Source organism: Scyliorhinus torazame, chromosome 18 (genome assembly GCF_047496885.1).
Source record: "Scyliorhinus torazame isolate Kashiwa2021f chromosome 18, sScyTor2.1, whole genome shotgun sequence".
NCBI classification, from domain to species: domain Eukaryota; kingdom Metazoa; phylum Chordata; class Chondrichthyes; order Carcharhiniformes; family Scyliorhinidae; genus Scyliorhinus; species Scyliorhinus torazame.
In genome coordinates this window covers 135151592-135164863 of record NC_092724.1, presented here as the reverse complement: position 1 = coordinate 135164863, position 13272 = coordinate 135151592, and the positions used below count along the sequence as shown (strand labels likewise).

Here is a 13272-nt window from a genome sequence, read left to right as displayed (position 1 = left end):
AGACAGACCGAACGTATCCTGCAAAGCGGTCACCCAGTTTACATATAGTGTCTCCAATGCAGAGTAGATCTCATTGGGAGTAGCAAATGCAACAGATCAGATTGAAAGAGGTGCACATGAAGCACTGCCTCACTTGAAAAGAGATGTTAGGCCCTTGGATGGTGAGCTGGATGGAGGTAAAGGGGCGGGTTCTGCAACTTTTGTGATTGCATGGAAAGGTGCCATGGGAAGAGGGTGAGGTGTTGGGGGGGGGGGGGGGGCAATGAAGGAGTGGACAAAGGGGTCCCAGAGGGAACGTTCCCTGCGGAATGCTGTCAGGAAGTGAGGGGAATTGTGTTTGGTGGTGGCATCATGCTGGGGTTGGCGGAACTGGCAGAGAATGAATCTTTTGAATGCGGAGGTTGGTGGGGTGAAATGTGAGGACAAGGGGGACCCCATCCTGGTTCTGGGAGAGAGGGGAAGGGGTGAGAGCAGAGGTGCAGGAGATGGGTCGGATGCATTTGAGAGCCTTGTCGACCACAGTGGGTGGTTGACAGGGCATTCAGGGCTGGAATGGAATGCTGGTTGGTTTCCAGATGGAAAGCAGAGAGTGGGAGGAAAGAACCGTTATTCAGAGTGGCACAAGGTGAGAGGTGGTGTTCCACACAGGATCAGTGCTGGGACTACTGTTGTTTATAATTTTTATTAACGATCAAGATTTTGGAGTCAAAAACATGATTTTTAAATTTGTGGCTGACACCAAGTTATGGGGTGGGGGGGGGGGGGCAGACGTTGATAGTCAATATTGAGAAGCACAACAACAAATTACTGGATGCATTAATAAACTTGCAGAATTGGCAAATAATTGGCAAATGAAGTTCACCAAAATGTTGAGGTATTACATTTTGGCAGGAAAAATATTGGGTCACTTATTCCTTGGAAGGTGCAAATCTAGGTGGAATAGATAAACAAAGGGATCTCAGAGTACAAACACACCAACCAATAAATGTTACAGCACAGGTTAGCAAGCCCATAAACCAAGCACCAGGCTTTATTTCTAGAGGGGTAGAATTGAAAAGAAGGGAAGTTATGCTCGACCTGTAACACGGCCATAAGAATGTTAAATTATGACCGGTTTTAATAGAGGATGCAATGACGGTGCTTCCTCTGGTGGGGAAGAGCATAACAATTAGAAGCCAAGTCACCAAGAAAGTCCAATGGGGAATTCAGAAGAAACCCCTTCACGCAAAGGATGGTGAAAATGTGGAACTTGCTGACAAAGCAAATTGTTGAAGCGAATAGTACAGGCGCATTTACGGAGATGTATTTAAGGGAGAAGGGAATAGTGGGGTTGCAATTTTGGATATCGGTGAGGAAGGATGGGAGGGTGGCTCAGGTGAGGCAGAAACACTGACATGGACTAGTTGGGCGGAATGGCATGTTTTTATGCTGTGTATCCTATGTATCTGTCTGAAATTAGGCAGTTATATGTCTGGTGAAACCAGCATCAAATAATTTAATTATAAATTGTAGCCGTTGCGAAACAGCTCAAGTTTTAAAATAGTATTCCATTACTGTCCATACAAAACACAGACACAGTGAGAGTGCAGTCTTGTGTGAAGAGGTTCAGCTGGCTAATACACTTTCACCATTTCACTTGGGAAGTAACACTTGATCATACCAGCAGCCTAATGCTTTTCAACTTATTTTAAAAGATTATTTTAGATTCTAAGTTACATTGCTTATTCATCATTTAAAAGAAAATGCAATTTATTGGACAGCATGATTTTTGCTGTCCTATTTCCTTCTGTGTCACTGAAGCACAACGCATTCTGCGGCCTTTAGGGTAAGCGAGGAACCCAGGTTTCGACCTTTTTACTGATTCTCACAGACCACTAAAGATGCTTTCACATTACTATAATGCAGCTGATGGGAAATGTCATTCTCTCCCGGCCTGTGCTTGGAAATGGTAAGAGACTGACCACCTCCTGATCCTTCTTTGAGGAACCTTGTGAACTGTCAATAGACCCATTCCCAACTCCTGGTTTTCGAAATCGTGGAGCTGGTTTAGCACATCTTGCAGCCTGATATTAAGAACACCATACAGTTACTAGCATGCAATAAACGCTGCGATGAAAACAGGGGCCCATGAATGTGCACAGAAAATGCATCTCCATGTTGAAAAAAATAAATGGAAGGAGAGAGTGCTACCAGGAGGTTGGTATTCTGCTGGTCTCCAGGCTGAAGTTTATTACAGCTCAGAATAAAAGCTCCTTAAGGGCATGACAAACGGGCCAGCTGGATTTGTGAGCTTAATGGCATTGTGAGGTGGGCACTGGGACTAAGCCTCCATGCCTGCTGCTGTGGTGCTGTGCCTTGGAATAGAATTTCACTCGCCAACGCTATACAAATATTTCAACAATACAGTTTTTATTTTGTGCATAAGTGAAGTTCAGCTGCTCCTCGCCATGGAGATATGCTGTCTTATATTCAACTGCTAGAGTGTGGGAATTGCAGAGATTTTAGGCCATAAAACACAGGAGCAGAATTAGGCCACTCGGCCCATCGAGTCTGCTCTGCCATTCAATCATGGTTGATATGTTTCTCATCCCCATTCTCCTGCCTTCGCCCCATAACCCCTGATTCCCTTATTAATCAAGAACCTATCTACCTCTGTCTTAAAGACTTTGGAGAATTCGGTCTTCCTGTATTCATTTTGGAAAATATAAATTGCCAGAACATGTTCTCGGGTACTCATGCCTTGGGATGACAAATGAGAATGAGAGGATTTATCAGAATTTTCTAAACCTAGCCGTGCTGCTTATTTTTAGTGAATCCGTATTATTTGCAAAAATAAAGCTGATGACCCACATCAAAAGAAGCACTGACCTGATATGTTTTTTTAAAAAATGCCGCCTCTTTCAAATCTGTCTCAAAATTATTATTCCTTTATGTTCAGAACAAAACTGACTTATCCACTAAATTACATTTTTGACATAGCATGAATTTGTGTGTGTGGGCGAGAGGAAGGATTGTGTCTTTGGATAACCTGAAAGACACGATTATCACCTTAATCTACCTTTCATAACTGTTGTTTGTATTGTCTTGTGTTTTACCCACCGCTGGGAAATAATTGGAATTTGAATCCAACACTTCGCCGTATCAATATTTGAATCATTGACTTGAGATTCATTACATTTTATTGCAGATAATAGGTCACAATTTTTCCAATTTCAAACAGCTGTAATATCTGATTTAATCAAAGAAAGCCTCAGAGCAGTTTTACACTGGGACCAGCCAGTTGAAATGCAATGGTCTCGATTCATGCTGTCAGTTCCTGTGGCATGGAGTTAAAAACACATGTTTGAAGAGTTCTTTTGAAAACCAGTTTTTTTTTTTTGAATCATCAAAGGTATCACTGACACAGGCCCTGTCCAAGAGAAAGTTAAGATCTGAGTTGGAGCGGGTAAAGATGACTGAATTTTCTGTGACGAACTTTTGTCATCAACTTTAGACCATTTTTAGCCAAATAAATCTTTAACCAGTTTGGGACTTTGGAACTGTGTTTTCCTATTTTGTGTGCATTGAACTATGTGACTGTCATTTGAATATAATTCTGTAAATCTCTGGCCCATGCCAGTTGTCATTTTGAAGGACACATAGTTTGAATTACATTAAATCCAGTTATTGAACAATGACAAATATAGATGAACAGAAGTCAGATAATTTAGTTCCCTGGGTATGCATCCAATCTTCATTTAACTCAATAACCTTGCTGTTGACCTTCATTTCCATTTCAATTCAGTCTAATGAACAAATGGGCTTTGTGCAAAGGGCAACAGATTTGCAGCACCCACATGCAGCCATCACATTGGGAAATCACCGGAAGTGTGTTTCATCCAAAACCAATTTAACAATACATATTAAAGACGATACTTTGATTCCTCTACGGTCCTATCCAATGTTTTATTTTCAGTAATTTCTACCATGGATAACTTGCTGGGCCTTTTTGCTTCTACATATAATCTCAATTAAAAACAAATCTAAATAGTTTTAATCTTGCACATTGGCTTATGATTTTGTCATATTTAGACATATTGAGGTATTTACCACATTTACCACGTGGTCTTTAGTACAGTCTGTTCTGGCTATAGGTGAGTAGTAGTCCTGTGACATGCTTTGTCACTCATCGCATGCGTAAAACAACAGCTTTTAGGTTATAGGAGACTTGTTTATGGAAACAGTTCCTGTGTTGTCAGAACTAGGCAAAAGCTTGAGGAAATCCAAATGGTAATATATGCCCCTAGCAGCTGTAGGTAATGTGGCGGTCAGCGAAGGGAACCCTCACAGATTTTGTTATCCCCCTGCAGCGAGTCGTCCTTACTGCCAACTCTTTGAGGTCAGAAGTAAGCTGTGCAATTCCTGCCCTGTGCAAAGTGCAGCTTCTCACTAACAAATTCACCAAGCTATCTGGAGAGCATCCAGTTAATCTGCCACAAAATACTTTCTCTAATCTACCAAAATAGAATGTTCTGTGACATGCAGATACCAGCTCTTTCCATGAGCCAGTACAGAAGGGAAGGGGTGAATGGCCATTCTTTCTTCTGAAAATTTTGATCTAAGGCAAAAACCTGCTTTAATAAAATTTGTGCTGTTTAAAATAAATGTTCTCCCAATTATATTTCAACGTTAAACTTGGAATCTGGCCTCAATTGATAAAGTCCAATAACATAGAGGAGCTAGGTTTACAGTTAAATCCTTAAGCAATTGCTTAGCCTTTTTTGAAGCTCATTACATTTAGATTTTATTTTTTCCAGAGTGATTGTCAGTGGGGTCCTGACCTTAATCCTTAGCTGGGGGTCCCTGGGCCTGGATACGTCTGCAGCTGTGGTAAGTGACAATGATCATGTTGACCTTTTACGCTATATGTATTTCTATTAAGTGAATAACTGATACTTTAGAAAATTGTATGTGTAACGTGTCGTGTTGGGTGTTCCGCTATACAGACGAACCAACACGGTTGCAGATGGTACAACTCTGTTTTATTACTATCAATAACAACATCTGTAAACTTATGACTGGTTCGTTCTTTACCCTTTAACCTGTGGACCCAGCCCTAACACTATCTTAGAGAGGCACTCAGCACATGGTGTATGTCTGAGTGGCTTGCTGTGAACTCTGTGCCCTGAGCTGTCTCCTGCTGGAATGAGCGGGAACTGTGGTGTTCCCCATTTTATAGTGCGTGTGCTCTTGCTTGTGATTGGCTGTGATATTACGTGAGTGTTGATTGGTCAGTTGATCTGTCCATCAGTGCGTATGTGTGTTTGCACCATGATGTTTATCTGAATATCATGACATCCCCCTTTTTTTACAAGAATATGTGCCTATGTGGTAATAAATATAGATGTGTACTGAATGCAGCTGAATGTGTGTGTGCAATATCTACAACATGTACATGAGGCTAAACTATATATATAGGAAGGTGTCAGGTGCAACATAGCAACCATAAACAAAACAATCATCAAACATCAAAAACGAACTCCTGTAGTGACAAAAAGAGAAACATATTAACATTGTGGCATAATACTTTAGTGAGTCCAATGTTCAAACAGGCTCATAAGTCAAGCCTAGTAGGTGGGCGATGAATTTGGGTTGACCGCCGCAAGGGTGGGTCAGGATCCACCGGCTGAGGAATGGGCCTGGCAACAGGCGACAGAGGAATAGGCATGGTGGCAGGAAGCTCCACGAAGTCGACATCAGGAACAACAGGAGGGCGTGGCACCGGTGTATGATCACGTAGTGAGCACGGAAGCAGGCGAAGAAGCCCGGCGATTACGCCGGCGAATGGAGCCATCAGGCATGCGAACCAGGAACGAGCAGGGAGCCACGCGTCGGAGAACTTCGGCAGTTGCCGACCAGCCACCCTCTGGTAGGTGGATGCGGACGTTGTCTTCAGGCACCAAGGCAGGAAGATCAGTTGCCCGAGTGTCATGTGCCACCTTCTGCTGAGCACGCTGCTGTCGCATCCTTCGCAGTACTGGAGCATGGTCGGGTGTAGAACAAGAATGGATGGCACAGTGGTCCTGAGGGCGCGTCCATCAACAGCTGGGCTGGTGAGAGGCCAGTGGATAGTGGGGTAGAGCGATAGGCCAGCAGGGCTAAGCAGAAATCCGATCCGGCATCAGCAGCCTTGCAGAGGAGCCGCTTGACGATATGGACGCCCTTTTCCGCCTTGCCATTTGACTGGGGATGCAGAGGGCTGGACGACACGTGTGTGAAGCCATACGAAGCAGCAAAAAAGACCATTCTTGGCTTGCAAAACAGGGCCCATTGTCCATCATGACAGTAAGCGGAATGCCATGGCGAGCGAAGGTTTCTTTGCATGCCCTGATGACAGCGGACGATGTCAAATCGTGCAGGCGTATGACCTCTGGATAATTCGAAAAGTAATCTATAATGATGATGTAGTCCCTGCCGAGCGCATGAAAAAGGTCCACACCCACCTTCGCCCAGGGGGACGTCACCAACTCATGGGGCTGAAGCGTCTCAGGGTGTTGCTCCGGCTGAAACCTTTGGCAGATGGGGCAGTTGAGCACCATGTTGGCAATGTCGTCGCTGATGCCCGGCCAGTATACAGCTTCTCGGGCCCTCCGCCTGCACTTCTCAACCCCGAGATGGCCTTTGTGTAATTGTTCGAGGACCAGCCTGTGCATGCTATGTGGAATCACAATCCAGTCCAGCTTTAGGAGGACACCGTCAATGACGGCCAAATCGTCCCGGACATTGTAGAATTGTGGGCACTGTCCTTTGAGCCACCCTCCCGTCATGTGGCGCATCACACGTTGTAGAAGGGGGTCAGCCGCAGTCTCCCGGCGGAATACGGGCCAGACTTGAATCATCAGCTGGCAGATTGGCCAATGTGAAGGCCACATGCGCTTCGACCTGACATACGAACCCCTCCGAATTGGGCGGTGTGCTCACTGCTCTGGATAGGGCATCCGCGATGATGAGGTCCTTTCCCGGGGTGTAGACCAGTTGGAAATCGTACCTCCGGAGCTTGAGCAGAATGCACTGGAGGCGAGGGGTCATCTCATCAGGTCCTTTTGTATGATGCTGACCAGGGGGCGATGGTCGGTTTCCACGGTGAACTGAGGGAGACCATACACATAGTCGTGGAACTTATCTATGCCGGTTAACAAACCCAGGCACTCCTTCTCGATCTGCGCATAGCGCTGTTCTGTGGGGGTCATGGCCTGCAAGGCATAGGCGACCGGGGCCCATGATGCAGTATCGTCCCGTTGCAGGAGTACCGCCCCAATGCCGGACTGGCTGGCATCGGTCGAGATCTTCGTATCTCGAGAGGTGACGAAGAACGCCAATACTGGGGCTGTGGTGAGCTTAATCTTGAGCTCCTCCCATTTCTTCTGGTGTGCGGGCAGCCACTGGAACTCCGTGGTCTTCTTCACTAGGTGGCGCAGAGCTGTCGTGTGGGAGGCAAGGTTGGGAATGAACTTCCCCAGGAGTTGACCATCCAGAGAAAGCGTAGCACTCCTTCTTGACTGCCGGCTGTGGCATGGCTGTAATGGCGGCTCACTTTGTCTGCATCCGGACGCACTCCTGACCGGGATATGTGATCCCCCAGAAACTTTAGCTCAGTTTGGCCAAAAGAACACTTGGCTCGGTTGAGGCGCAGGCCATGTTCTCGTATCCGAGCAAAGACACGCTGGAGACGACTGATGTGCCTCTGTGGTGTGGTGGACCAGATGATGACGTCGTCAACATAGACGCGCACCCCTTCGATGCCCTCCATCATCTGTTCCATGATTCTATGAAATACCTCGGATGCCGAGATGATGCCAAACGGCATTCTGTTGTAGCAGTACCTGCCAAAGGGAGTGTTGAAGGTGCACAGCTTCCTGCTGGACTGATCCAGTTGAATCCGCCAAAAACCCTTTGAGGCATCAAGTTTTGTAAAAATTCTAGCCCGGGCCATTTTGCTCATGATCTCTTCCCGTTTGGATATGGGTTAGTGTTCCCTCATGATGTTGTTGTTCACGTCTTTCGGGTCGCTGCAGATCCTGAGTTCGCCAGAAGGCTTTTAACGCACACCATGGAGCTGACCCATGGCGTGGGCTCCGTGACCCGGGAAAGCACTCCTTGGTCCTGGAGATCCTGCAGCTGCTGCTTGAGGCAGTCTTTGAGTGGTGCTGGGACTCTACGAGGTGCGTGAATGACCGGGGTGGCATCCGGTTTGAGCCGTATTCTGTAGGTGTAGGGCAGTGTGCCCATGCCCTCGAATGCCCTCCTGGTTGTGGTCCAGGAGCGAGTGGAGCTGTGGCCCTAAATTCTGCATCTGAGAAGTTGGACGTGCCTTCTGGAGACAGAGTGTGTACCCACTGAACAAGGTGGAGAACCTTGCACGCCTGTGCGCCGAGCAGGGAGTCCTTCGATGATCCAACTATCTCAAAAGACAGTGTGGCTGTGTATGCATTGTGTGTGACCTCAAGCTGGCAGGATCCCATGTCTGGGATAACATTTCCGCTGTAATCAACCATCTGACAGCGGGATGGCCGAATCGGTGGTCTGACCTTCAAGGTATGGAAGGCTGACCATGCTATGAGGTTGGCGGAGGCACCAGTGTCTAAACAGAATGTGATTGGTGATCGGTTTACTGTTAGAGTGGCACACCATTCATCACCCGGATTAACGCCGTGCACTGGCATCGGCTGGTGGATCCTGCTTGGGGACATCCGGTTCCTGTCAATGACCGCGACGCGGAAGGCTTCCCGGTCGTCGGTGTCACCGGTCTGCACATCGTCAGGGTATGACTCGGTGTATGGAGGCTGAATGGCCCGCACGTCCCTGCGAGGCTGGCGGAATTGGGGAGCGTTGGCAGGTTGAGCTTGCTCGACAGCAGGCAGCGTAGTGGCCCATTTTGCCACAGCGGAGGCATTGTCGATTTTTTGCTGGACATTGCCGCTTTAAATGTGCAGATCCACAGTTGCCGCACGTCGTGACGTCATGGCGTTTGTTGCGCCACCGCGCGATGCGCAGTTTGGTCTGCATAGAGCGAGCCTGCACGTCACGTCCCTCTGCGTCGACGTCCTCTTTTGGCGCATACAAGCGCGGGAGGCCGCGGAAAACGTGCAAAATGGCCGCCCCCGTCCGGAACGCGGGCCGGAGGAACTCAATCGACTGGACCTGCTCGGCCTCGAAGGACCCCTGCCGTGCCGATTCGGCCGCCTGGAATTGGGAGTAGACCGGCTGTCGCGTTTTCGTGGAGGACGCAGGTTTCGATGGCGGTGGCTAAGGTGAGGCTCTTAATTTTGAGAAGCTGCTGGCGTAGGGTGCCCGAGGGGACCCCAAAAACTATCTGGTCCCGAATCATGGAATTGGAGGTGGCCTCATAACCGCAGGACTGCGCGAGGATACCGAGATGTGTTAGAAAGATTGAAAAGGCTCATCCTTACCCTGCAGGCGCTGCTGGAAGAGGTACCTCTCGAAGCTCTCGTTCACCTCGACGCTGAAGTGCTGCTCGAGTTAAGAAGGACCGTCTTGTACTTCGTCTTGTCCTCACCGTCCGCGAACACCAGGGAGTTGTAGATGTGGATGGCGTGTTGCCTGCCGTGGAGAGGAGGAGGGCGATTTTTCTGGTGTCCGAAGCATTCTCCCTTTCTGCAGCTTCTAGGAAGAACTGGAAGTGCTGTTTAAACAGCTTCCAGTTGACGCTGAGGTTTCCAGCGATTTGGAGCGGCTGCGGCGGGCTGATGGTGTCCATGGCGCAGGATGGCGGATTCCTGAAGATGTGTAGGGAGGTCTCACAGTTGCTGGGTTTTCAAACCTGATACTATGTCGTGTTGGGTGTTCCGCTATACAGACGAACCAACACGGTTGCAGATGGTACAACTCTGTTTTATTACTCTTGATAACAACATCTGTAAACTTATGACTGTGGTTCGTTCTTTACCCTTTAACCTGTGGACCCAGCCCTAACACTATCTTAGAGAGGCACTCAGCATATGGTGTATGTCTGAGTGGCTTGCTGTGAGCTCTGTGCCCTGAGCTGTCCTGCTGGAATGAATCGGAAGTGTCGTGTTCCCCGTTTTATAGTGTGTCTGCTCTTGCTTGTGATTGGCTGTGATGTTGCGTGTGTATTGATTGTCCGTTGATCTGTCATCAGTGTGTATGTGTGTTTGCACCATGATGTTTATCTGAATATCATGACATAACACATCACAATACTTGTAGAATCTGAGAGTATAAGTATTTGGGCATGTGTTTTATTTTTGGAATCAAAGCTTGGAATGTTCCCGGTCCTATGGGAATGAATTTGGGGATAGGATGGGGAGACATAAAATTGGGGACCAGAATTCTGCTGTCATAACATGATTTCCACAATTTACTGATGGCAACAGACATAGTTGGAGGACTTTGTGTATGGATGGAAGGTAATTGGCACATTGAGAGCAGTTTTATGGGAAATTTTAATATTGCTAATGGTGCACAACAACCACAGGGCTTCAGGTACTCACTCAGTTAAAGATTGCAGCAAGCAAGTGTGAGTTTAGTGTCGGTCCCCTCTGGTAGCCATCAAGGGAGTTAGCGTGGCTTGCCTTGGAGAGTGCAACAGCAAGGACAGCAGCAACAAAGCTGGCGGGGGGGGGGGGGTGGGAGGAGGAGGAGGAGGCGTCAGCACTGCGGGGGTTCTGCTGCCAGAGTGGCAGTGAGCAGAAGAAATGCACTCTCACTGATTGGCCTCTTCCTGTATGTCAGTTGGCCAGCTGATCCCTGCCTGACCAGAAGTGGCACCCACCTTCGTTCCCAGTATTCGGAACTGTGACCTAGCCACAAATCCCAACCACGTGGAGCTTGCCGTGATGCAGGGTTTTAAGCTTGGACGTTCTGTGGAAGAGGAAGGACTTGGAATTGGATAGCACCCTTGCCACATTCTCAGAACACTAAAAAGCACCTACCACACAGCTAACAAAATGCCTAAAGATTCAATCATGTCACCAAACGCTGCTATCAGTTGCACTGAGAAGATTCCAAAGACAATAAATGAGATGAAGCACCAGTTAAATCAGAATGTGGATGGCAACATTTTGTGGCAGAATGTTGACTAGGACACTGGTATTATGCACTCCTCTTCGTCATTATCTTCCTTTTTGTGCTGATATGGGATCTTTTCCTGTTCATCTTAAAAGGACACATCTTGGTTTAACACTCATATTCAAAACAATGCAGAATCCCTCTGGGCAGGCTGCGTAATGTAAAAAATGCTTTTATTTTCCTACCCCAATCATGCATACAGGCATACATTTTAAATTAGTTATTTCCGTGCAGATGGGTCCTTCTGCTTTCCCTCATCAATTCCAGACTAGTGCCCCGAAGCCAGGAGCTGGTCAAAAGCTGACCGTGCTTTGCTTTTTAATTTTTGGCTTTCTGCCCCACCTTGAATGCAGTGCCATGTCTTGATTTCACCTCCCAAATGTTGTATACTACTATTCAGAAAACAGTACGTGTAAAATCAGAAAACATTTATTAGCCTCCTTGTTCCCAAGCCCCTTGCAAAACGTGAGTCAGCAGTGAACTCAGTATGCAGAAGCTGTCACTAGGATATTGGAAGTGGCTGATTATTTGACTCTTTTGATGCACTGATTATTGCTTTATAAGTGAATTTGACAAACATTCAGATGACAGTACATCCAGTAGATTTGCAGTGCTTTTAGAGAGTAACGCCTGCTGAAATTTAAACCCTCAAAACAAAATGCACTTCAGATGAAAATCAAAGTCGGGCCCTTTCAAGCGATGCTTTGTTCTAACACTGCCGATATGTCTATGCCGAAAGTTTTAAGTAGGAGAGATTTTAATGCCTTTCTGAGTGGAATGCAGTCAGTGGAAATGATACTTAAATGCTGAAATTAGCAAGCTAAATACGGGGCCATAGATCAAAGCCAGGGGTGACCAGGTTTGTCATGGTTCAGTTTTATGGCCGAATTTCACTGCTCTCGGATTCTTTTCTTAAAAAAAGGGGGTGGGTGGAAATCAGCCAGCAGTAACTATCAAAGATGGCATATACATATCCGGTTCAAGGGGAGAGGAATTGACCAAGTTGCATACTCCTCGTCACGATCCACTATCGTCTGGGATTTCATGTGTGTGCACATCTGACAAGGGTTTAATTTGACTGTGATGTGCTTCACAGTCAAACAACTTGCTGGAACCAACTGCCCAGCCCACAATAGAGAATGACAACTGGAGCGAAGCACTATTGTGCCTTTAGCAGTGTTTGCAGTGTCTGGAGGAGAGGAGTTGAGAAAAGGTCACTATCATTTATTGATTTGGCGGTCAAGTTACCTCTTTGGTACATGAAGTTTATTTGGATTAATTTCAGGAATTAACAATACCCGAGGCCCTAGCTTGAGAGAGCAGAACGTTGCAGCCATAATAATTAGTGGTAACTAAAAGCTAATAAGTCCAATAAGCATTTCAGGAATTTTTGTGGACCTTGCTGCTACAAGGAGTAGTTGAGACGAATTGAGAAAACAGAAGATTTTTATTTATATAACACATTTCATGAGCACATGTCTCAAAATACTTTACAGCCAATGAGGTACCTTTTATTGAAGCTCTTTTTGAAATATAGCCAATTTGCACACAGCAAACTCCCATAATCAGCAATGTGATAACCAGATGGCATGGTAGCGCAGTGGTTAGCACTGTTGCTTCACAGCGCCAGCGTCCCAGGTTCGATTCCTGACTTGGGTCACTGTCTGTGCGGAGTCTGCACGTTCTCCCCGTGTCTGCGTGGGTTTCCTCCGGGCGCGCCGGTTGCCTTCCTCAAGTCCCAAAAGACGTGCTTGTTAGGTAATTTGGACATTCTGAATTCTCCCTCCGTGTACCGAACATGTTCCGGAATGTGGCGACTAGGGGCTTTTCACAGTAACTTCATTGCAGTGTGAATGTAAGCCTACTTGTGACAATAAATATTATTATTAGATAATCTGTTTTCTGTGATGTCGATTCAGTGATCGATATGGGGGTGGACATCAGGGATAACTCCCCTGCTCCTCTTCAGAATAGTGCCATGGAATCTTTTACATTCACCCAAGCAAGCAGATGGGGCTCCTTCTTAATATCTCCTCTGAAATGCAATGCAGCACACCCTCATGACTGCCATCCTTGATTTATGTGCTCAAGTCCTCAAGTAGGACTTTAACCTGGAACCTTGTGACTCGGGGAATAAGTGCATTTTGGAAGGAAACTAGATATATAGACACAAGGGCGAAAGGA

At 46.7% G+C, this 13272-nt stretch overlaps 1 protein-coding gene across 1 annotated transcript in view; it reads left to right on the top strand.

Moving 5' to 3' along the window:
* ttyh2 (tweety family member 2) overlaps positions 1-13272 on the top strand; it is a 200081-nt gene that overhangs the window by 130525 nt on the left and 56284 nt on the right. Inside the window, exon 6 of the mRNA XM_072483435.1 lies at positions 4797-4869. Within this exon, the coding sequence (XP_072339536.1) occupies positions 4797-4869 (73 nt within the window). The remainder of the gene's footprint in view (positions 1-4796; positions 4870-13272) is intronic.